We start from the raw sequence: 26,387 nt of genomic DNA, 5'->3' as shown, positions 1-26,387 counted from the left end.
CCTGTGAAGAAATTATCTCCACACCTACAGCACTCCAATGACTACTAACAGGGGGGCAGAGTAAGCTCCAACGTGAATTACCTTTTGAATGAGAACAAAGCTTTTGAGAAACATATCCATGCCTCATACTTTAGTTTGTGTTTTATTTTGAAAACTTTGATGGAGAGAATGATCTGGATGGAAATTCTGACCTAGACCGCAAGAACGTTGAGACGGATGTTTGTCGTGGCCCATAAACCTTTGGCCTTGTACTCCAAGACATTGGGATGTACAGGGCCACACTTGTCACACCACCTCGAGCCTGTGCCTTCAACCCAAGCATAATTCATGAGGATCTAAAATAGACATGGTCCATTACAGTCCCATCAGGCTTTGAACCCTGACATTTAGGGGGAGAAATCTCTAGCACTAAATGGCAAAACTGTTTTAGAACAATCTGTGAATAAAACATTGAACAACGAAGGAGAGAGACCCCTATGAGAGATCTGGATCTCAGGACCTAGAATTGGCCGTTACCAGTAGGCTCAATGACAAGTCAGCTATATGCAGCTATATGTCCCAGCTCGAAATGTGTCCCCAATCATTGCTGTATGCCAAGGAGTTGGTTCAGATATTGGTCACTGCATCGGTGTTCCTGATTGCAGCATTAAAAGAAATCGACACAAGCTTGGGCTCAAAATCTTATTACATGTGGCACCCATCTTGGGCAGACCCAGGTTCTTTAAGTAAGCTCTGCCCCTGCATCAACCACCAGATAGTGATGAAGCATTCCAAGGGTAGATTTCATGTTTTCAATTGAACCTGTGTGCCCGTATATCCACACAGCTGAAGGTATGTGGGACTTTACTTGGCAATTACTTCAACTAAGTGACATTGCAGAGTAACTTCAACAGATTTTTTTTTACAACTAGCCAAGGGAAGAAAGCAATACATCTTGCCTTATTTAAAGTGCCTAAAGGATTGTAGAAATGTGTCCCATTCCCTTACCATCTACAAATCTTGTTTTAGGGAAATTGTGAAAGTCAAGGTTAGGAGAGCTCTGGGTTTGAAGTAAGACCCAGGTCTCCGAGTACAGGGAGCCACTGAGACATTTCACAGTGGCTTGCGAACGGACTGCTTCTGATCAAAACTTTACCAACAGTTAAAGTATTAATAAATACAATGTGTGAAACAATTCTGGGCAAAATATGGAAATTCTGCTAGGTATAATTCTATTGCTTTGGCAGATGTATTATGGTGCCAAACTAGTTTCCCTTTGAATGGTTTCAGATCGGTAAGGAATTTTGTAGCACCCTTCTCCATTCCCTAACCAAAGGAGGTCAGATCCTATTTTCTAATCTACCACCCCCATGACTCCGGCTAGGAACAGCACAATAATTGCACTTTAATTTAATACCTCTGCAAACATTGTTCAAGAGGAAGTAGTAGCCAGAAACTCCTTTCCACAGGATTGACTCCCTGGCATCCCTTTCCTAACCCCAATCTCCTGGGCCTTCCGGTGGGCCATCTGAGTTTGTTTCGTGGCTACCGCACCAAGGCTGAGATGGTGGCGGATTACATTCTGCTTAAGTATTCAGGGCATGGACAACTCCTGATATGAGTCGAAGGACAGTGAAAAAAAGGGAGCAGATCGGTTACCAGAAAGATAAACTCATCTATCCAGCTATACATTTATTGTGATAACACTGATATACACGAGTGACAAATCAGCTACCTATATATTTATATGTAATATTTTTACATTACCCATATACAGAAGCTGGGTGAGAACTTGAACATGTAATTCTTACATAATTTCTACACTGTGAACTGCTCTGCAACTGCGATAATGCTGCAGCTTGGTATGCCATACTGATTTGGTTCCAATGACTGAAATCTGGGACGAAAACATATGGCAATTGCCCTACGTTGTAGCTTCCATCACTGCAACCTTCCTTGCCTCTTTTGTTCTGCTTCAAGATCATCCTGATCGTCTCAAAAGCTCTAGCCTCTTGTATTTAACCGCTTCCACACCCTTAACACCCTCAGCCACTAAGGAGCCCACAGCAGCACCTCACAAAGCAAGGCGAGCGAAATCAGTCAATGATTCAGTCCCTTGCAGCCTATGATTAAATGGCCTTACCTAGCACACAGAACCAAAAGACATATAGATCACTACGAGCCACCTTCTCAACAGCATGCATCTTATCACCCTAAACCCACATCTCTACAATCCAGAAATGGTTAACTTAAATAGAACACAACAACATGCACATAACACTGTACCAAAGCCACACATGATGCCTTACAGTTGAGCAGCCACTGAATGCATATCTATTAAAACACTAGCTAATGAAAAACTTTACTAAACAATACACTAGTCAGTTATACTTTATGCGGTGTCCATCCAAAATGATCTAGTATTAATAGATAATAAAGAGCGCAACTAAATGAAATGCGTACACATCACCATGACTTAGCGAAGGAGTATGACTGCACCATATTGGTGCCCAGACCCAAAGTGCTAAGAGAGCATACAAAGAATAGAAATGTGCTGAAGAATAGTTTCGAACCGGAGCACTGCAAACCACGTACGAACCTGATGGCTGAAAGAAAACAATCTAAGAATGGAGTCGATGCCCATGTGCACTATCACCGAAAGTAGAAGTCACCTTACCTTGTGACTGAAAAATACTTTTTATTTATTTTTTAACATTCTTTTGAAAAATGGTTCTTTGAAGAAAAACAACTTGCAAACATCCGGACCCAACACTAGATGGCAGGAGTATGCAAATCATGTGTATTTAAGGCACACATGCCTTCGAACGTGTGCTTTAGAAATGCACATAACAAAATGCAGCATAAGATACATTCAAGAGGCAAAAATAAAATAAAGGCAATGTGTGTGGGCTGCCTGCAAATGGAGAAAACAATCTACTGCTTGCTTACATAAAAGTTCAGGCTAAATAGGCTGCTCATGCACAGTACACACTGCTATTACAAGCTACCAAGTTCAACAACTTCAAAATGGAAAAAAAACATATCTATGACATCTAGAATTTGAATTTCTTGCTTGCAGAGGCTGAAAGTTAGTAAAGATGCCTGTACTGGACTTCCCTGAAATCAATAAAATGCTTCAGCACCATACCAAAAAGCTTTTGACTACCAATTCATCGTCACCCCATATCTCGCTCCCTTGTGTTGCAACATGTTGACAAACTATGCAGTCAAAGGAACAAAGCCTTAAATATGCTGTGAAGATGCAGAATCCTTCCTTCTGCATGCATTACAGGATTCACTGTGCGCAAAAATAGACAAATACATTTGGATCAAAAGTTCTTATGTTTACAGTAGTGGAAAATTGGCTTCGCTCTTTTCTAGATAAAACAGAATACAAAAAAATAACAAAAGCTGATTAATGGCAATGAGTATCCCATTCTAAACTATAGTGTAGTGTACCTTTGCAATGCACTGCTATGGCACCTTCTGCGTTTTCGCAAATGTTCAGAAATCTTTTCACAATGGCATCATTTGGTGTGCTTCCATCCACAAAAAAGAGATCATGGTGGTCAAAGTTTGCGTCAGTAAATCTTTTTGCATCATACATTTTCCTGTTTAGCCGAATAATTGTTGTGACATTGTGCTTCTTGAAGTATGGAAAGTAAGCCTCAGGAGCATGAAGTGGATAACCTACAGAAAGAAATGGAACAGTCTAAACAGATATGTAAAAAACATGAGGCGCCCAGTGCACAATATAGCAAGTAAAAGTTAGCTCATAGGGTAGATCTTTTCATTAACTTGTTAGGGATGCAAGAAATATTATTGTATTAGACACCTCAATGGCGTTCAAGCAATGTCCAATAATTTAGTGCATATACACAGTAAAATAAGTTTGAGAAATTAAAAAAATATATAAATATTTAAATCTGGCTAAGATCCAGACACTTGCGAACAAGAACACAGACAAATCACAGGTCTACATAAAGAAAAAAAACACAAAACATAAAAACATTTCAGACAGAAAATGACTGTGGTTGATAATGTTTTTTCTTGGAATTCAGTAAATACGGCAACGTTAGCTGTGTTTTTGCGAAGTTTGATACTGGGCTACACTTCTTTGCATCTCTAGCAACAGCTTCATTACAATATGAAAGAAGCATTAGGTCAATGTTCAAAATAAGACTAAATCATTTCACCTAGCTTCATTGACTAAAGTGACAAAACTGTATAGAATTGGACTGAAACATAAGGATGAAAGAAACTCTAAGAAGCTGAATAAAGGTAGACAAGAGTCACTTTATCCACTGAAGAGAAGCACTATAATCTGGGGTAGTGTTCTTTACTGTAATAAAGAGAAACACATTGATATTTACCATTACCTGGGAGTCTATTTATCAGATCTGTGAGAGACAAAGTGCGCAAAAATTGCATACAACTTAGAGAAAAGAAACATCTAATCAAAAAGGGAGCTTCATTCCCCAACTTCTGCTCCCCTTTTTACGGACAAAGAATTGACATTTATACAAGAGACAGAATGGATACCAGGCTGCCTGTGACATTTGGTAATGAGGACTATGAATATGCTGAAATTTATCAAAGCGGAGTGAGCAACATTCTTAGGCCGTGCAGAAAAGTCTGGCGTGAACCTGTGCGCATTTGCTGCAGTTACGTTGTGTAAATTCAAACCTGAATAAGGGAAAAGCAAGATATCGGATATGACAACACATCATCGCAAGGACACCCAGGTAAGGTCATGTCAACAAACTGATGAATTTAAAGATTATAGATCAATGAGAAAGTATCAACACATCTGAAATCCTGCATGCATGAGTGATTTGAAGTGTGGGGGGAATCTGCAGGCTTATTTAGACAACCCAGCTTGCCTGCCACAAATGATGCAGAGCAGTCCAGGACTTCATCTCCTGAGGCAAGCAAAAGGTGGTAGAGCAGGGACTGGTGAACGACCATTTTGAAAGTGTTGGAGAAATCCAAAAGGATGAGTAGGCATGTTACCTTTGTCTAGGATTTTTGAAGTCATCAACTAACCCTGTTCTTTTTTAATATCTTGTTCCCCCATTGTTCTTTGGTAAGAAACACCAACTTTCATCTTTACTTGGTGGGTTTTGCTTCTACCCCACCAGCTGCCATACACATCAGGTGAAAAAGCAATGGAATTCCCATTGAGGAGTATCTATGCCATCGAGTATATGATCTGACATTTGGCAATGAGATTTAGTAACTCTTTGCTGGCCTCTTTTTGCACAGACTGAGACAGCTGGTTCTAATGATCTGAATTTGGTAGGTTATGTTTGCTACCTCCTGTTCAAGAAACTCACTACAGAAACAGGCAGAGGTTTGTTCCCACAAGAAATAGTGCAGGTAAGGCTGTATCTGGTAGACACAGTCTAGCCACAGATTCCTTAACATAGAATATCCTCCAGGCGCCAGTCTGGATCCAGAGGCTTTTCAGCAGTGCCTCTGCGCTCTGGGGGACGGTGTCGCAGGGGTCCGCTTTGACATCATCCACGGATATGACATCAGTGGAGCCATACAAGTCCCTCCCGGTGCACTGACGTCAGTTTTCTACTGTGAAACGGTTTGTGCCACAACACGGAGCCCATACTAAAACTGAATGTGCGGGAACAGTGTGACAAAAAGGGTGAAAGATCTTTGAGACAACAATGATAATAAAGAAGAGAAACATGACCTTGCATGTTAGGGAAAACCACTACATAATGTAAGAGACTGACTGGCGAGAGCAGAGTACTCCGCACGTAGAAACAGTCTTGTATAAACAAAGAACGATACCCTCCTATGAAGCAAAACAGCAAATGAATGTTACAGGAAACAATAGGCAGTCTGTCACCACAGGTAAGTCATGGGAATCGATAAAAACGGTACCAATATGTTAAAGCAAGTAACAACATCCCTGCAACAGCAGAGAATGTGCAACCACACACACTAAATATGAGCAATTGACTGTATCAGAGGCAAATAGGCCACAAACTAATGGATAAAAGGGGGGTGGGGGAGAGAAGGACATGGCCAACCTCCACACTGCAAAGACCAGGATGCAAGAGTGTGCATGTATATATGACTCCAACACCCATTTGTGAGAATGGGTGAAGAAGCAACAGGTAAAACAGACTAAGACATCCTGACCTGGAGAAGGATGTGAAGTAGAGAAACATGCATGAAGGCAATGATCACTGGCAGGAAAGACCAGTGAGTAAGAACCCAACCTGAAAATGGTCCTCGCAGAGTGGGAAGGATGGGTGGGCGCTAAGGAAGCTGAGACTAGACTGTCTCTACCAGATACATTGTTACCGAAGGTAAGTAACTTGTTCATCTGATAGAGAGATCTAGCCGCAGATGCCTCAACTTAAAATAGATACCAAAGCTAGATATCAAAGCTATACCCCAGAGGAGGGTCTGCGACTCAACCTCATCAGGTTCCATAAGAGAACAATCCATCAAGAAGATGGACCAAAACTAGGTGGGGACAGCAAGTGTAAGTTTGGCTGACACCAGATCATTAAGCTTTGTAAAAGAAGCATCAACAAGTAAAGGCACTGGCACCACAGTCCGCCAGAGGACAGATCAAGACCGTCACTTCCCAGGAAGAGACGAGGGAAAATCATAGAAACCACAATGGTAATGCACAATGGAAGAAATTCACAAGCTTCTGCAATAAGAATAAGAAGCAGAACTGTGCACAGGATTCATGGATCTGGAAAAAAATTAATGTCCCAGAGAAAGGACAAAGCAGTACGAAAGACAACAATGGATGCCAAGATGGACATATATAGAGGCAGATGTCACCCATGCAACCGGTAAGCCAGCTCAAGAAGGAGACTGACAACGCTCTGACTCCAAACGAGACATCCGGGCGAACAACAATTTCATCCTACGTTCCCGCTGGGATTTCGGCTTCAGCTGCTGACAGGCGTCTCACTCCTTGGAGTCGTGGTGCTCACCCAAGCACCACATACAAATCACGCGAGGATCCGTCGCCGACATCTGCAGCGTACAGGTTTCACACATTTGAAGTCCGAAGGCATTGATCACACTGTTCCCGGACGCGAAAAGGCATCAGTAAGGCCAAAAACCAAAACAGGCCAGAGGAACAGTTTCTCCTGCATCTGCATTGCAGGACAGAAAAGAAGAAAACGGACGTCAGTGGGGACATATATGGCTCCACTGACATCATATCCGTGGACGACCTCAGAGCGGAGCCATACAAAGCCATTCCCCCAGCGCGCAGAGGTACTGCTGAAAAGTCTCCAGATCCAGACTGGCGCCTGGAGGATATTCTATGTTAAGAAATGTGCGGCTAGATGTCTATCAGATATCCCTATATTACCGTACACCTCCAGCTACACAGCGAATGAGTGCATATGTTCCCAACACTTCCCTAGTTTTCCTTTCCTTTGGAAAAGTATACAAATCAATGAGAACACCAGGGAAACCTTGGTGAAAGACAGGCGAACCTGAAAACAACTTTCATACAATCTCTCAGTCAGGGCCAGTCCTTCTCTCAGTGATCCCCATTTATACCAGCTTACAGTTGTGTATTTCATTGGCATCCCCTTGACTTTTCTCCCATCCCCTTAACTGCAGGTCTCCTTTAAGGACAGTGCCTACAGATAATCAACAGATAGTATCCACAATAAAAGCATTAATATAACATCCAAATAGCTACCATTCCTATTTCTAACCCATTCCCTATGCCCACTATTCCTAGCAGAACGTGTCAACCCATTCCTGGTCTTCTCCAGCACCCTGTTTTACTCCTATTCTTCTAGTCACCATTTCCCACATTCCACATTTTTATTTTCACCATTTCTCCCAGCAACCCCAAAGATAAAGGTTTTTTTTTAGAACTGAGAAGTATTTCTTTCACTCTGCCGTAGTTTTTAAACCTCTATCTCCATATAATGTGTTGATAGCACATTAGGAGAACGTTACCACTCATTCGAGTATATAGCATATAGGTTGCAAAGTTTTTGGAGATAATATGAACCCCTGGAATAAGTCTGCTAGGTATGATGAAAAGCACTCCAATGCCTATTCTTTTACGTCCATGTAGATGTCAGACCTGAGATAGTTTAGTGTGTTTTTGTTTGCTCTAATTAATTATTTTTTGGGGTTCAGTGCCTTTATCTCATTATTGTTGAGCTTGTATTGTATTCTGTGAATGCTTTTCTATCAAATTCTAATTTATTGGTTTGGGTTAATTATGAAGTATTTTTAATTTCTTTATTTTGCCACTTGACGAGCATCCCTTTTACATCAGACACCCTTGTATAAAACTGGTCTTAGCACCATTACGCTTTTACATTCCAGGGACACCTCATTTTCAGTATACAGATCAAGCAATAGTTACATTAAAGAACAAAGAATGCCTGAGAGCCTGTGGAGGAATGACTTGGAGCAGGCATGGTCCACCCATTAAAACCTGTTTGGACATGCATCATCCAAGATGTCTTGTGTACTGACCCACTATAACTAATGCAATTCCAAACAGAACTTTGATAATGATCTATGATTAACCGCTTACGTCAATTAAAAAACACAAAACCACTTTGGGAAATCCTTGTAATCCTATAGCTGGAAATGGACCCTTGTTGCACATCGACCCCTTTTCGGGTGGTCACCCACAGCTTTTAAATGTTTTTGGGAATCACCTGCTAGTAATCTGGAACTCAACACTTGGACACTGCTATATAATGCCCTTTGTGGCTGCTCTATCCCCTAAAACATGCTGAAATTGGCCTAAAACTTGATTGGCAACTTTCCTGTAGGGTCACATTATACGGTGCAGAAATACACCAATGGCATGGAAGGTTAAATGCCTCTTGAAGACTGCAGCACATTCAGTGAGATGCACTACAGTGGCAGTGAAAATATGGCTTCAGGCCAACCGTGTATACATGGACAACAGCAGCTTGAGGCCTGCTAGACCGACTTGTCAAAATCACCCCGTTTGCCAGGTATGAAAACCTGATTTTAAATATTAAACAAGTCACCGTAAGGTAGGGGGAATAATATCAATAATATTGAAGAGTGGACCATGTGCGATATTAGAGATGGCATGTTCCTGCTGTAACAAGGTTCAAACTGAGAGTCACTATTCAGGCTGTAACTAGTACACAGAAAAAGCCAAAGTATAAAATATGTGACTTGAATCTATAACTTTAGACCTGTACCAGCTACAGACTCCTTTCAAACGCTTATTTCTATATCTAGTAAAAATCCTACCTGATGGTAAATTCGGAGTTTTAATAAATATATTGCAACTTTAGAAAATTACCTTTGCCCTCTCTGAAGCGGATAATTTGCAATCGCTCTCCAGGAACTGTCCAGCCTGTACATGGCCGGAATTATGTGTGAAAGAAGTCTGAAAACTGCTACCAGAGCAGAGGCAATGGCATGGGAGTAGAGAGGTGTTCTCTTCTCCCGACAGGATGACCAGTTGGAGCTTCAAAATAGCCTGCCCTGTAACAAACAAATGTTAAGTGACACCTGGAAAGCCTCAGCCGTTGTCCACAGTCAGACTCGCACAAAAGAACTGGCTTTGAGTGACCACAGAGGAGGGGATTGTTCATTACCCTGACCAGACTTCAGGGTATGCACAAAAGCTCTGCAGAAGGGGATAAGGGTTTCCCTAGCTGGATTCTGAGATCAAGGGGCACTGGGGGATTGTTTGCAATAGGGCAAACAGGAACTGCTGAGAAAGTGGGTAGGGGTGCCCCAGGACCATTTATCCCCATTGGTTAGGTAATGCCCGGGAGTTACCCACACCGAGTCGTTGGTGCTACGCATAAATATGGCACCCCAAAGTACCATCCTCAGAACACTTACTGGACCTGAAGAAGATCAAAAGAGGACTGGACCTGATCCCTTTGTAACCAGGCTAGGAAGTGGACTCCAAAAGACAGTTTGCTGACTTGCTGTGTCACTACAAGGACACAGCTGCAAGAGGCCTTTTCTTAGAAACTTCCAGATGACCAGTGACAACTGGACATGAACTAGACTTTGCTGTTGACCTCTGCCTGACACCCTCAGAGTCTCTAAGTGCCTTCCCCTGAGGTCCCGAAGGCCTTAAAAATGTGCTCCTAGTGGTTTATGGGTCCCAGAAGAAAGTTACAAAATTCATGAAAACTTTTCCTCCAGAGCTTTAGGGGTACTGGTGGGAAAAATGTATCCAACTGGCAGTTGCATGACATCGGACTGAATTTCAGCTTTGTGCCTCCTCAAGGCTCACAGCACCTCCGTACAATCAACAAATTATCATTCTATGTTGAGGTTTAGAAACGTTTTAGTAAGAAATCTCCAAAGTTCCAGAGCTCAAGCAAGACCAATCTGCTTCAAGTATCGAACCGTTGGTTCCCCGGTGGAGGTTACAGTTTTCTCAAAAAGTGACAAACTCATTTTCTTGCGCTGGAACTTGAGAACTTTATTAGTTTTTTGACTATCACCGGGACCAATCCATTCCTCCTACCTGACCAGGGCTCCTTCGTGGTCAGTATATACCACCCTAACTTGGAAAGATCATCAAATATGTCTTTTCACGATAAAACCAAAGCTTCTATTAACTAATGCTTGTGTGATAAAGTTAAGAACGGCATTGACACTGCTGGACGTCTGAAGAAAAGCCTGTTGAGCAGATTCTGGTATAGCCCCTAAGCACCACGCTGGCCCAAACTGCCTTACCCATTCAGTCTGTTGTGTCAGGTAAGACCAGATAGTGCATTTCACAGCATCTAGGCCATCGAGGATCAGGATTGTTTGACATTCTCCAGGACAGCTGGCAAAACATTCGCTAACCAGCCCACAAGGTATGCGAGTACCGTCCCAGGAAACATTCAAGGATCGCAATGCAAGGCTGATACTGTAAAAGGCATATTTCGCAAAATTGACTGATTGTGGGTGCCTCCTTGTTTTTATCACGTAATACATTACTATCTTGTTGGTCACATTTATAAGGACCATCTCTCTATGAGCGAGTGGATAGAAAGCTTTGAGCGCTAGGCAAATGGCCGGTAAACCCAGGTAGTGGATGCGCCTGCTCTGCTCAAGAGGGTTATGTGTGCCATCATGGGCAGTTATGACATCAAGAAGTTTGCCCCCCTCCTATAAGAGATGGATTGGTAGTAAGGGTCAAATGCGAAAGAGTCCAAAAAAGGTATTCCTAATAGATTGATGCTGTTCTACCACTGTAGAGAGAGATGAGTGCCGGCCTTTATCACCAGTAGATCTTCCAATTGAGCCTCCGATTGGGACCACTGGCTGGTAAGGCACTGTTGCAAGGGGCTAATGACAATTGCTATTTAAGATCCCATTATCCAAAGCATTGTTAATACGGTTCTTACTTTAATAGGTGAGTATAGTGAAAAAGAAGCAGCAGCTGCTGAAGCATTATTACGCTTTGCTGACGGGGTATGCCTACCCCATGACAGCATTCAGGAAGATCCTAAAAAAGGTTTGGATCTGCTGAAGTTGTAGGAGGATTCCTTTGCATTGACTGTAAAGCCTAACCAGCGTAGAAAACAGCACTGTCCTGGTGTGTGCTAGGCATTGCTTCCTGCAGCTGCTCTTGATCAGCCCGTCAAAGAGATAAGAAAACATGTGGATGCCTACTCTCTGCAGATGAACGGCTACGGCAGCTAGGCAGTTGATGAAGACCCTTGGGGCTGTTGTAACACCAGTTTGCAGTATTGTAAACTGTTAGTGCTGTCCACTTACCATGAACCTGATGTACAGATGATGGACAGGGTGGATGGGAATGCGGAAGCAGACTTTTGACGTCTAATGCGGCCTAATCTCATTATCAAAGCAAAAGTATGATGTCCTGCAATGTTGTTATGCAAAAGTGCTCCAGCAGGATGAACTGGATGAGTGGCAGACCATCCAGTATGCCCTGTAGGGTTGCGTCATTTTAAGGGATGAGGAAGTACATTGAGTACACACCCTTTCCCTGTTTGTGTAGGAGTACTTGGAAACCTTTTAAAATAGGGCTTGAACTTCCCCTTGTTCAAACAAAACAAAAAAAAGTTGACTTGTTGTAGACTGAATACACGTTGACAGAGTGGTATGAAATTCCATTCAGTACCTCAGTTGGACGACGAGTACCCATTGGTCTAAAGTGATTTTCACCCAGTGAGTAGACATCCCTTAGCCCCAACCCTGAATAACCCCAAACAGGTTACGTGATCAGATGGGTCCATGAGTGAGTCAGGGCTTGGGGGTTGGTTACCTTTTCAGAGCCCTACTGACAATTGTCAAAAATAATGGTTCAGATAACCACAAAGATTCTCTGGTAACAAATTCAGATGTCATAATAATTTAAATGAATAATTCCAGTACGAGGAGTACAGTAGCTTCAAACTAGGTGAAGCAGTCATGAATAAAAATGTAAATTAAATACACTCCTGAGATAGCATTTGTATATCACCTTGCCATTATATTTCAAAAATGAGTGTAGGAAAGTGGATTATTTGTGGTGGCCAAGTGTCCACCTCAAAGGATAAGGCCACCTCCTGCTAGATGTCACACAAATTAAATTAAATAAACCTGTTCTCAATCCCTGGTAACAAGACATGCAACAGTCGGTCTTAAATCAAAGGCAATGTGTAAAGTAAGACCAAAACAACAAAAACCCAATAAGTAGAATCAAAGATATGAATTTTTTCTCCTACCTCTACCCGCTTCTCCACAGCACCAATGCGTTTACTCTCCTTATCCGGGGGTTAGACGTCCACTAATTTATGGGTTGACACATTCTTTTTGACAGTCTGAGGGAACCAGACCCTGATGCAACTCTGGTCCCAGTGAGAAGCTTTAAATGTCTCAATGCTGAGTGTAACAACCCTGGCTCCAACAAGCTACACAAAATAGTCAGAGGCTGATTTCAGCATATCCTTAGAAAAGAACATACATATTATATATACATAATATATATATATATATATATATATATATATAAATATATATATATATATATATATATATATATATATATATATATATATATATTACCTACTGGCGGTCGCCAGTAGGTATATATAGTTAGGATTTTTTCTCTATGGGATTTTTGAAAATTCTATGTCAAATAACTTTGGCGTTTGTGGACGGAATTGGCTGAAATTTTCAGGAAAATGGCACATTTTGTTTCTGAGCAGCCCCTGAAAATTGGGGGGGGGGGGGGTTCGTCCAGGGGGGGGTCGAGAAAAAAGGGGGGTCCCAAAACGTGTTTTTAACATTGAGTTTTCCATAGGGCGGTTGGCCTCACTTTTAGCCCGAACGGCTGAATGGATTTGCACGAAACTTGGCAAAATTGTACGGACTGGTAGCCCGATGTGCCTTTTGTAGGTCTCAATATATGTGCTACAGTGGATTTTGAGAAATTAACGTTTAAAAAAAGATATATATCTGTAACAGCGGACCGGGCAGCGCTCCGGTTCGCGGACTTTTCGCGCAACGGAGCTTTGTGAAGCGAAGCTGATTGGTTCTCCGGCGTCTGTCAACATTCCAAACAGTCCGTAGCGGCCGCCATCTTGTCTCTCGGTAGGATCGAGAGACAAGAGGAGGCCAAAGCGAAGGGGCAAATGACCATAAGGGGGCATAGTAGATCCTCGCTGACCCCCTAGGTTTGATGTGGAGGTTTTAAAAGGGCCCCGCGGGGCAAAAAAAAAAATAATAATAATAATCGAACGGCTGAATGGATTTGCACGAAACTTGGTAAAATATTAGGGACTGGTAGCCCGATGTGCCTTTGCTAGGTCTCAATATATGTGCTCCAGTGGATTTTGAGAAATTAACGTTCAAAAAAAGATATATATCTGTAACAGCGCTCCGCTTCGCGTAACGGAGGTTTGCGAAGCTGATTGGTCATTCTGTCACTGGGCTATAGTTGGGCTACATCTGGCTGATATTTGGGCTACATTTGTTTTTTTTGTCTCTGGCGGCCATCTTTGGGCTACATTGGGCTTCATTGGGCTACATTGGGCTACATTTGGGCTCCAACATATATATAGGCCAATGTAGCCCAATATATATTTTTCAAAGTTAATTTTCGTAAAAACTACTGGAGCATATATCTTGAGACATAGCAAAGGCACATCGGGCTACCAGTCCCTACAATTTTGCCAAGTTTCGTGGAAATCCATTCAGCCGTTCGAGCTAAAAGTGAGTCCAACCGCCCTATGGAAATGAAGGAAATGAATGGGTAATTTGTAATTAGCAAATAGCTCATCGCAAACTAGGAATGGTAAAGAATCGCTATTTATTCCTTAAAGTTCGCTATTTAGGAAATGCAAAAAACTTTGATGATACATATGGCGGTTCATCTCTAACAGATAAGAAGCATAGGGATAGATTTATGATGACTGGCGCATCACCAGGGATGTGTTAGTCATTCTGTGCCGCTGTTCCGTCACCTATGGTGTGCTGCATTTACAATGCGGCGCATCATGGGGCAAAAACAGCACAGATGCGTGATGTATCTGTGCCGTAAAGGTGGCGCATTGCTGGAGTTGTATCGCAAGTGTGATGAAGCTCCAGCAAGGGTCGGGGGTGCCCCTGTCGCAGGGTTTCTGTTCTCACACAGAACTGTGGACAGAGGATTGGAACCTCGGCGAATTAGGGTGCCCCAAAACTCACCTTAGTAATCAAAAACCCCTTAGCAAGCTAGGTACAGTGTCACATTGGATATAACAAACTCTCAATGTTTAGACAATCCAGAATATGAACTTATAGTACCTCAGGATACGTGGAACTCATGAACAGTCGGTCGTTATATATTTCTTAGAAACCAGAACATGGAGTTAAGAAGAACACATGTGTATTTGAAATGTTTATTTACTAATGCCGTCTTCTCAGGCGTAGTATCTTAGATAATACAAGTACACATATTATCAGTAGCAAAATTACCAGCATAGTTACTAGTACATAAAAAGCGAATGGTGACAGTATGTTAACATGCTGTAAATGAATAAGAGTTAGCAACACTTATAAGCAGCCACGGGCCGTGGAGGGAGTTACGGTGGGGCAGGGAGGCGGGGAGGGGGAGGGGCAGGGTGGAGAGGGCTCCACCCTGCCCCTCCCTGCCCCACCGTAACTCCCTCCACGGCCCGCGGCTGCTTATATCTCACCCTCCCTAATACACATATTATATTATTTGCTAAGAAGGTCTGTTTGTGTTGGTTTAGGGCGTGCCCATACTTTAGTGTCTTAGATTTGAAGGAATCACATCAGCATACACCAGCTCTCTCTTCATGTGAACCGCATCAACTGTTGTGTATGTGTGTTCGGCAAAGCAATATAAAACCCGCCTCATGCCCAGAATTGGCAGAAGCTGCACTTATGTTATGAGTATGAAGTCATGGAGATCAGACCTCATAACAATTCTGTATCGTGTTGTTCTTGAAACTTCAGCACTCGCTGTACAGATATAGTTTAACAAGCAAAGCAGATAGTAGAGCAATAACATATTATTCTCATGTAAACCACGATGAACTACTAGGTTGAAAGCTAAAGCAACAACTAAGTGTCGTGTGCAGAAGTTGCAAAAAAGGAAAAATGGCGTTTAAACCGGTAATGAGCCCATGCTAACTTAACACGGTGTGAAGATATCCAGGACCTAGATGACACCTCCCCATGATCCGGAAACGAACTGAATAAGATAATAGAAGTGCCATCTCATGAGAGCAGATTGCAACTTTATATGTGGACGGTCCGCAAGGTAAAACATTAAAAACTAGGAAAATTTAATGCTAAAGAAAAATAAAACAGCCAAGTACTTTATCGAGTCTTAAGCCAATAGGCAAGCTAAATAATAAAAACTTGACAAATAAGTCAATGAATTGTCAATGAAATGCTAGTACTCAGCATATCAAACATGAAAAAGGTCTATGACATAACTGTGTATGCAAAATAAGCTGCAACAGCCTCCAATAGGAAGTCACCGTCTTCATCCGAAAAGAGTTCAGCCATCCAATTTAAAAGCGGAAAAGAACATACGTGCTCTCCCAGCACCGGATCCTCTATCACCATCAGAGGACAGCTCGGTGGGTTTTCAAGAAAGCTCTGTTCCAAGAAAGACTGTGTTGCCGCCAGTAAATTCCAGGGACCAATTAGTCCATGCATCAATGCCACAGCCATAATCCTTTCGCCAGGACAAACCAACTCGTGAGTAATGATAGGAGTCATCAGCTGATTAAAGTCGACGTCAGGAGAAACCGGTCCGCAGAGACACAAATCAATGGCCCAATCGAAATCACAGGTCAGGCAGTGAAATACAGGCTGGACACAGGTGAAGTAGGAGAATCGAAAAGATAATCCATATGCCGTGCTTAATATCGCCAACGGCATTGTGCCATAATATTCTAGCATGCGATTGCGGAACAGTGTCAGCAGCTGCAGGGCGGGAGCTTGCACAGGAGGGACATCCATATTTAAAAATGTAAAAAAGCACAAGAGCGTCCGCTGGTAATGCAAGTAAAAATGGGAATCCACGAAGCACAGTGGAAAAAAATAGAATGAAAGAAAGCAGGGATGACTCCAAAGATTTTCTCAAATGAAGTCACGAGACCACTGGTAACAACTTTAAAAAAATGCGCCAGGCCCTTTGTGGAGGACGCGTTAAAGATAGTCCGAACCATCTTGCTGAAATGGAAAGGCGAATCTGTATTGAAAAGGGTCTGCACCTCTGCACGGGTGTTCGCTATGTGAAGCACGAAAGTTTCACGGGCCGAACTCAAGGCCACCTCTCTCTGAGACCAAAGAGCTCTTATTCTTGCCATGCCGTTGAAATCTGCTCCCAAGGTTGGTATTTGTGGCCAGATTGAAAACTCCCTATGTTCATGTGTGGGAGGAAATAGAACATTTCTGCAGCAAATAACCCGGTCACTTACTGTTACGATAAAAGGAATACTTTTAATTAACCCAGAACAATCTTCATTATCGAGCATCAAATAACTACCATTTTCCAACAACTTGAACGTGGGGATGATAGCAGGAACTGGCGTGCCTTGCAACACGCAAGCCATATTTGGTCGGTGTTTGTTGCATGAACCGTGTAACTGTATGTGCCTACACATTAGTGAATGATCTGGCGTCTCAGTGCATTCCTCTCCATTCAGATAAACTTCTTGATCATCTTTGAAACATCTGTATGTGTATGGAAGCGACCAGACCTCATGAAGAAAAGCACTACCTAAAGGTTCATAACAACCTATTGGTATATATTTCATACAATTTGAAAACTTATATAAAGCAAAAGGCAGCGTTATTAAACCGTGGATAAGGCACGTTGCCAAAAAACCCGCAATCCTCTGCTGATGATGTCACTGAGCATGTCATGAATGATGTAATATGTGACATCATCAGCAGTGGATTACGGGTAATAGTATCTCTAGTTTACTCCCCTATAGCTGTCTTTCTTTTAACATAAGTGTCTGTTTCCTTCCCTTATACTTACTGTTCTTTTTTTAAAAAAAATTTTTGGGTTCACTTCCGGTTCGCGTACCGGCGAGCGAACTGGGAAGCGAACTACGAGAAATAGAGGTTGGCACAGTTCCAAATATTGTACCAATTTTTTAATAACGGGGAGGTAGTTCTGAAAAGAACTTTTTTTTAATTGTTTTTGTTGTTTTATATTTTTTTTATTATTTTTCTGAACTTTTTTTACTTTTTTTGAATTTTTCTGAACAGTTTTATATTTTTTGGGGTTTTTCTTGCAGGGGGCAATGAAAACGATTCATTGTAAAGGGCTCAACAGGAGCAACAAAACAAAAAAAAAGTATTTATTATTTGGGGCGTTTCGTACAAACTTGCATATGATAGTCAATAGCTCTGTTGATCAGAGTGATGCTTCTTTCTCCGTAGCAAATGAATCCATTGCAATGTACGCAGACGTGTTTTACTTCATGAAATCTCGTTTGAATATTTGGCACCATCTCCCTGCCCTCTGGTCCCGTTACTTCCGGTACAACAGATCTTCTGGCCATAATAGGGAGATTATCTAGGTCGTTACGAAACTGTGCAGCACTGTAGTTGTTAGGATGCCACCTAGTCATATGGCGATGCATTGTGTAGTTTCCGAAACTGTATTTTTTGTCGGTCCCTCTGGACAGTCTATCTTGACATATAAGGCAAGTTACGTATCTTGCATTTACTTTTTTCTGACCTTTGGGAATTTTAAAAAATTGCCAAATGAACTTTTCTTTCCGGTGAGATGTCCTGGGCTCCTCAGGCAAAAAGTGCCTCTCTTCGTGCTCGTCGTCCTGTTCCTCTTCTTCCTCTTCTTGCTGAATTATAACTTGAGCAGGTGGTCCACTCTTCCTTGGATGTGGTGGAGGTGGTGGGGAAGCACCAGCTGAAGCTAGTAAAGAAGCCATTGCTCACTGGTAACAAAGGGTCTTTCTCTCACAATGATGAGTCAGAGTGAGGAAAGAAGGAGGGATTTTCATCATTTGGGAAAAACAATAGTTCTCAACCAATGAAAAGTGTTCATTTTAGATTATATGACCTAGTCTTACATCATTAGGAAACCAAAAGTGAAATGAACCAATGAAAAGTGTTATTACCAAGTCACATGACCTGCTGTGTTTACGTTAAGCGCTTTGCAGGGCCTCTCGGTTTGCTTCCAGAAACCTGTGCTTTGCGACTCGGTAAGCGTACCAGTTCGCTAACGTAGCACGTCATATGACGTATCACGCGACAACGCGAAACGTCATGCGGACGGGAGGCGTCACGATGTTGTTTTCTAACGCGGCAGTTGCGGTAAAGAAACGTTTACCGGCTCGCGGTCTATTTCGCGGCATCAAGGTCAGCTAACGGGAAGCTTCCCGATTCGCGAAGCGGGAACGAAGAAAAAAAAATATTTTTAAAAAAATGTATTAATAAACAAAATATATTTTTGGATTTAAAGAAGAATACATTTTACAGCTACAGATATTAGCTGTTAAAAAACCAATGAAATTCACTGAAAAAACCATAGGTTATAGACCATATATAGTTAGGAATTAGCATTTACAAAACCTTGAAAATTCACTGAAAAAAACCATAGGTTATAGACCATATATAGTTAGGAATTAGCATTTAGAAAACCTTATTTTACTCACACAAAACCATTGAAATTCCATATATAGTTAGTTGCACTAACTATATATCGCGCACCCGCAATCCACTGCTGATGATGTCACATATTACATCATTCATGACATGGTCAGTGACATCACTGATGACATCACTGATGACATCTCAAATGACATCACTGATGACATCACTGATGACATCTCAAATGACATCACTGATGACATCATGACACACCAATACCAGTTACTACATACGCACTCACTGATTCCTACGTCTACACACACATTCACTCATTCACCCATACAATCACTCATACATACAGTCACTCATTATTACAACACTATCATATGCACTCATACACCTATGCAGACACTCACACACTGCCACTCATCCATGGAGTTACTCTCACACCTAGTCAGTCCTGTAAAGAATCAATCACACTTCCATTTCCTCATCTATACAGTTAAACACAGAACACCATACTTCAGTGACATCACTGATGACATCACTGATGACATCTCAAATGACATCACTGATGACATCATGACACACCAATACCAGTTACTACATACGCACTCACTGATTCCTACGTCTACACACACATTCACTCACCCATACAATCACTCATACATACAGTCACTCATTATTACAACACTATCATATGCACTCATACACCTAGTCAGTCCTGTGAAGAATCAATCACACTTCGATTTCCTCATCTATACAGTCATCTATACAGTTAAACACAGAACACCATACTTTTCACACATATACTAACACATACTTACTCTCTTATACAATCACTGATACAAGTACACATTGATATGCACAGAGTCACACACCTCCCAGCCAGCCACACACACACTCAGTCTTCCATACATCCACTCATTCTTCAATATGTAAAACATATTTAAACTTTACAAAAACACACAGACACTAGATGATGTCATTTGAGATGTCATCAGTGATGTCATTTGAGATGTCATCAGTGATGTCATCAGTGATGTCACTGACCATGTCATGAATGATGTAATATGTGACATCATCAGCAGTGGATTGCGGGTGCGCGATATATAGTTAGTGCAACTAACTATATATGGAATTTCAATGGTTTTGTGTGAGTAAAATAAGGTTTTCTAAATGCTAATTCCTAACTATATATGGTCTATAACCTATGGTTTTTTCAGTGAATATATATATATATATATATATATATATATATATATACATATACATACACACACATATATACACACACATATATATACATATATATATATACATATATATATTTTGTAACTCCACATACGCCACTTCCTGATCCACCCAGGACCGGTGAGGCAGGCAAAGTAGGAGACGGATCACAGGTTCTTATTTTATTGCAGCTGGTAAAACAGGAGGGCAATACGCGTTTCGGGCTTCAAGAGCCCTTGTTCACATGCAATGAACTAGTGCAACTTTTTTATTTTTATAATGCTTAGTGAATAGCAAACTCTGCCCTTCGAACAATCACATGACTATAGACAGACAACATCTTGTGAGTTCTTATCACAATTCTCCATGCAAATACGCAAAAATAAGTAAAAATAAGTTAAACACTTTTATACATATGTTAGTTAATTATTTTCTTAAACATAACAATCATAATTTCATCAATTAAAATTTATAAAAGTGTCTTTTTAAATGCGAATTTGTAAACCAATAGCAGGATAAATCCATTGAACACTATGTCTCTGAGTCTATAGTAGGAATATTCAAGTGATTTTGAGGCAGGCTAAATATAAAGTGCAAATAACAGTGCTGAACTAGATCAATGTCTAGCTGTGTGTAAAGTGCAATCAAGCGTGCTGTAGGGAGTAGCAGTGTAAAATGTTGCACATACATGATAAAGTGACCTGTGTAAGAAATGCATAAATGCTTGATCCGACAATTAGGATATACTCACAATTTTGTCATTCTAAAAAGCATAATTTAAAACATTTTATACAGGTATAAAATAGTATGTTAAAAAAGTGATAAAAACACCAATAGATAAAAAGTGCTAAAATTCTAAATAGTGATAAATATGAGTATATACAAGGAAGTGAAGAGTGATTAACTTAAGTTACATTACCGTGGCTAACAAGGAACTTGACTAGCCACGGAAAACAGGGTATCGAAAACCAGATATAATTAGAGTAAACTTAGACATACAGTTCATTTCGGAAGGGATCATCTCTAGGTAACAGGGAACCTGACTACCTGAGGAAATTTAAATTATTGGATCCCCGGGCTTATATCAGAGAAAATTACGTAAATCCTCAGTATTATTAAGCCCATTTGGCCACTTGCTGTCATATTCGAGGATAAAACGAGATTCTAGTTGCCTCAGTTTAAGCTCTCGATTACCACCCCGCCTAAGGGTGGGGACTGAGGCTACGACATAATAAGTTAGACAATTTACATCTTTATTATTATGTATACTCTGAAAATGACGAGCCACCGGGTATGATTGGTCACAGTGCAGGATGGCCCTGATATGCTGCAAGATCCTGACGTGCACCTGCTGCTTAGTACTGCCTATATAGTTGAGGCCGCAGGTGCACGTCAGGACGTATACAGCATATTCAGTTTTACAGCTGTAGTTGCCAACAATGGGTGTATCCACTGATTTGAACGGGGTACTGTAGTGAGTTTTATTGATGCTGAATTGGCATGCTCTACAAGTGGAGCACTTGCGGAACCCAGATGCCGGTTGTAGCCAGACAGCTTTTTGTTTTAATTCTGGACTACTTTGGTCCAGCACTGTCCCCATACTCTGCTCTTTCCGAAATGGAACCAGTGGTTTGTTTGGCAACATATTTCCTAACACTGTGTCCGTCAGAATAGTTGGCCAATTACGGTTAATGATTTGTCTGATCTTTTTCTCTTGACTACTGAATGCAGTAATAAATCTCGGACAGTCATTAGAAACTGCCACTGTTGAGGTTACTGCAGTAAGATCATTATCAGTAGGTTCTGGGAACAATGAAGATCTAGGTCGTTTGTCGGCTCTAGCCAGAGCTCGTTTAAACACCTGATCAGAATACCCTCGAGCTTTTAGTCGTATCCTTAAATCCATGACACATTTAAGAAATTCTTCATGAGAGCTACAAATTCTTTTGATGCGAAGGATTTCTCCCAATGGTATGCTTTCAATGGTGTGCATGGGATGGAGACTAGACGCATGCAGAGTTGTGTTACCTGCAGTGGCTCTTCTGTGTAGGGTCGTTTGTAACCTGTTATTCTTATCTATATAAACTCTGACATCCAAAAATTCAATTTCTTTGGCGCTGATGTGGGACGTGAATTTTAAGTTGAGGGCATTGTTGTTGATTTCATCAATAAATTGACAAGCTTCCCTTTTGTCTCCCTGCCAAACTATAAAGATGTCGTCTATATAGCGTAAAAATGTAACCATTTTTTCTCTGACCCAAACCTGGTGTGTGACGTTAAGAACCCGCTCCTCCTACCAGCCCACGTGTAAACACGCGTAACTGGGGGAGAAGCAGGCCCTCATCGCCACACCTCGGAGCTGTTTCCAAACCTCTTTTCCGAAAGAAAAGTAATTATTGTGTAAACACCATTCCATTAAGCTCAAAATCATTTTGTTATGCTGATGAAATTCCAATGGCCTTTGCCCTAAAAAATGAGCTGTCGCATTTAAACCACAGCTATGGGCAATGCTAGTATATAATTGCTCAACGTCCAAAGTTATAAGAAGCATGTCTTCCTGCCATTCTAGGCCCACAATTTTTTCCAAAAAGTCACTCCTATCGCGTACATAGCTGGGCAGTTCGCTTACCAAGTTTTTAAAAAAAAAGTCAATAAACCGTCCAACATTTTCCCCACTGCTCTTGATAGCGGAGATAATTGGCCTGCCAGGTATTGATAATATTCCTTTGTGAATTTTAGGTATTAAATAGAAAACCGGTAAGACAGGAAATTCGTTGAGCATGAATTTGAGTTCGTCACCTGAAATGAGGCCTTCCCTGCGCCATTTCTGTAACAATTTTTTCTAATTTTCATTGGCCTTTTTGTAGTCTTTAAGATTGGATTTAGCATTGCATGCATTGTCCTGTAGCTGTCTTTGTGCCTCCTGGATATAGTCTGGTTTTGGCCAGATAACAAGGTTGCCTCCTTTTTCGGCGTTTTTCTCCACGATATCTGTTGTCATTAAGTCTTTTGATTAGATCATTGTAATTGGCTCTTTTCGGATTAAAAGTTTGTCTCTTCCGATTGTTAGTTTTCCTGTATAGGTCTTTAATTTCAATGAGGATACAGTCTTGAAAAACATTCACCGCATCTCTGGTCATTAGCGGTACAAAGTCAGATTTGCCTTTGAAGGGGGTTATGCTCGCCCCTTTCTGTACAATGTTAATTTTCTCCAATCTTCTTTGGGTGTTGAGGTCTTGTTCTGGACCCATAGGTTGTGAGTCCGTTGCTTGATTTAAATCATGACAGTCAAAGAGCGCTGGAATATCAGCCACTACTAACTGGGGGTTGTTAGTGGAAACCTTAGCCTTGGCTGGATTGGCAATGTCTGTACTTGATTTGAGATGTTGCAACGCAAAGAATTTCTTGAGTTTAAGTTTGCGAATATAGCAATACACATCTACTCTTGTGGAGGCGTACTTGAAATTCTGTTCAGGACAAAAATTGAGGCCTAAAGCAAGGAGTTGTTGTTCCGCTTTAGATAAGACGACATCCGAGAGGTTTATAACAGATCTTTCATTAGTTACTTCTTCTGCCAATGTTTCTTTGTCTTCATTTTTTTGCGCAGCGTTGTTTTTCTTTTCATCTTCTTTCACGTCTTTTTTTATTCCTACGGATGTTGCCTCGTTTTTTTGTCGTGGCCTCAATGTTCGAAGCCTTTCCGCCACCATATATATATATATATATATATATATATATATATATATATATATATATATACATATATACATATATATACATATACGTACATATACATATAGGTCTTTATCCAATTTGAGCACATCCCAGTATTTTTTAAGACTACGTCTCACCTCCCATGACTGGCTGTCATAGTTGGTGATGAATCTAATTTGTTCCTGATTCTGACGTTGTTTAGGGATAAGTAAATCCTTTCTATTCATGGCATTTACTTTTTCTTCTGCCTGCTTGATTACAGTCTGGCTATAGCCTCTTTCTGAGAATCTCTGATTCATAATCGGTTTCTCTTTTTCGAAACCTTCAGATGTGCTACTTAATACGTAGTATCCCCTTGGGAGAATTGATCAGAGCAAAACGTAATTGTAGCACATCTGAAGGTTTCGAAAAAGAGAAACAGATTATGAATCAGAGATTCTCAGAAAGAGGATAAAGCCAGATTCATCACCAACTACGTTATGTTATGTTGTGTTGTCTTGTAAAGCGCATGGCTACCCCAGCAATGGGGCGTCCCAGCGCTGTAGACCACTGGGGAACCCGTCCTGGCTTTCCCTGTGAGATGATCCCTGCTGGGTATCTCCAAGGTGAAACCAGGCATCCCCGGTGTATGTGGGGGGCCGTGGTGGAGATGAGGCAAGCTAATGCCCAGAGTTGCCGAGAGTAATCCCTGGTTAGAGTAGGCACCGAAGCAAGAATTATCGAGTCCGCTGACCCTGGTCCACGACCCTGCCGTGTCGGGAATTGAACCCTGGTCCCAGGCCGTCCTCTGCTTCCGGGTCTGCCGCCTCTAACTAGTGGCAGCAATGACAGCCAGTCATGGGAGGTGAGACGTAGTCTTAAAAAATACTGGAATGTGCTCAATTTGGATAAAGACCTAAAAGAAACCATTCATGATAACCCGTCCATTACATTCAGGAAGGCTAAGTCATTGAAAAACACCTTGCGTACTACTCTAATCAAAGAACATCAGAAATCTACTTCTGTACAAGGATTTTTTCCTTGCAGGAAATGCAAGGCATGTAGATATAGTCAAAATTGCTAAATATTGAAAATTTCGAAGGATCGTGCAGCTCATAAAATTGTAAAACATCTAAGCTGCAATACTGAGTATGCAATATATGCACTACAGTGCCCTTGCAACAAATTTTACATAGGGTGCACAACGAAACAGGCTAAATTGAGAATTTTAGAACACCAGAGAGCTATCAAAAACTTAAATCAGCAGTATCCGGTGGCCAGGCACTTTGCGGCTGAACATAATCAAAATCCGAACTTAATGAAGTTTTATGTACTGTACTGCATTCAAAACACGGAAAGGGCGGCAATAGATGGTTAGAATTGAGAAAACTTGAGTCCAAATACATTAAAAAGTAAAACACAACACAGCCCACAGGCCATAACTTGGGTGAGGAATTAGCAGTTCATTTATACCCCTAAGTATGAATTGCCTACTGTGATTATGGCTCGCTACTGCCCATAAATAATCTCCATTCTTTTAAATGTAACAGTTTTTAAAGTTTTAATATGTGATCGGTGCATATGTAACTTTATCAAGTAAATCGCTGCATTGTTTCTGTATTTTTCAGGAATGGAAACTAAGTGTTCTATATGCAGGAAAGCTATAGCCCACTGGGGAAACCAGGTTACAACATAGGAAGTATCCATGAAAAGACTTTGGACAATCGCCCACTTGGGCAATACTTCTGACTTTTTTCTTTAACCTGTATAAATTTTGGATTTTCCATAAACTTTGATTTAAATTGGCAATCCTGCAGAACGTATAAAGTTACAATATAAACTTTATTGATTCTAAACAAACCTACACAAGCAACAATGTAACGTTGATGAATATGTCTTTTATGTTTACTGATCACGTGATTTGTTTGAAAAAATGTAATTTTCACTTTAAAAAGAATGGCTGTGAATTGAAACTCCACCCGTGAGCAAGAGGTCGGCTGACCTCGAAACGCGTAGGGTGTTCTTTTTCTTGTGCCAATAAACCTGCACTGCACGAACATTGGGGCCTCGACGCTGTTTTTTTTCTGAATGAATGATGAACCAGGAGGTTTGATATATATATATACACATATATATATACATACATATACATACATATACATATATATATATATATATATATATATATATATATATATATATATATATATCTATATCTATCCTACTGGCGGTCGCCAGTAGGTAGTTACAGTTAGGACTTAGTTTCCATAGGAAATCCGCAACATTCTATTTGGAATAACTTTGGCACCGGTCGACGAATCTTCATGAAATTCTCCAAGAAAATGGCCTGCTCCGCTCCTTCCCTGAAAGTTTCGGGGTGATTCGTAAAGCGGGGGCCGAGATAAAAGGGGGGTCCCAAA

At 41.1% G+C, this 26,387-nt stretch overlaps 1 protein-coding gene across 11 annotated transcripts in view; it reads right to left on the bottom strand.

The window, feature by feature from the left end:
• The window catches only part of CDC14B (cell division cycle 14B), a 640,126-nt gene that overhangs the window by 239,063 nt on the left and 374,676 nt on the right, over positions 1–26,387 (bottom strand). For all 11 annotated transcript variants that reach the window (XM_078675678.1, XM_078675670.1, XM_078675671.1 and 8 more), the window contains exon 9: positions 3,439–3,669. In XM_078675678.1, the coding sequence (XP_078531804.1) occupies positions 3,439–3,669 (231 nt within the window). The remainder of the gene's footprint in view (positions 1–3,438; positions 3,670–26,387) is intronic.

The sequence above is a fragment of the Lissotriton helveticus genome, chromosome 2_1 (assembly GCF_964261635.1).
Source record: "Lissotriton helveticus chromosome 2_1, aLisHel1.1, whole genome shotgun sequence".
Classification (NCBI taxonomy): Eukaryota; Metazoa; Chordata; class Amphibia; order Caudata; family Salamandridae; genus Lissotriton; species Lissotriton helveticus.
The sequence above is the reverse complement of the archived record's forward strand: the minus strand, read 5'-3'. Positions and strand labels throughout refer to the sequence as shown.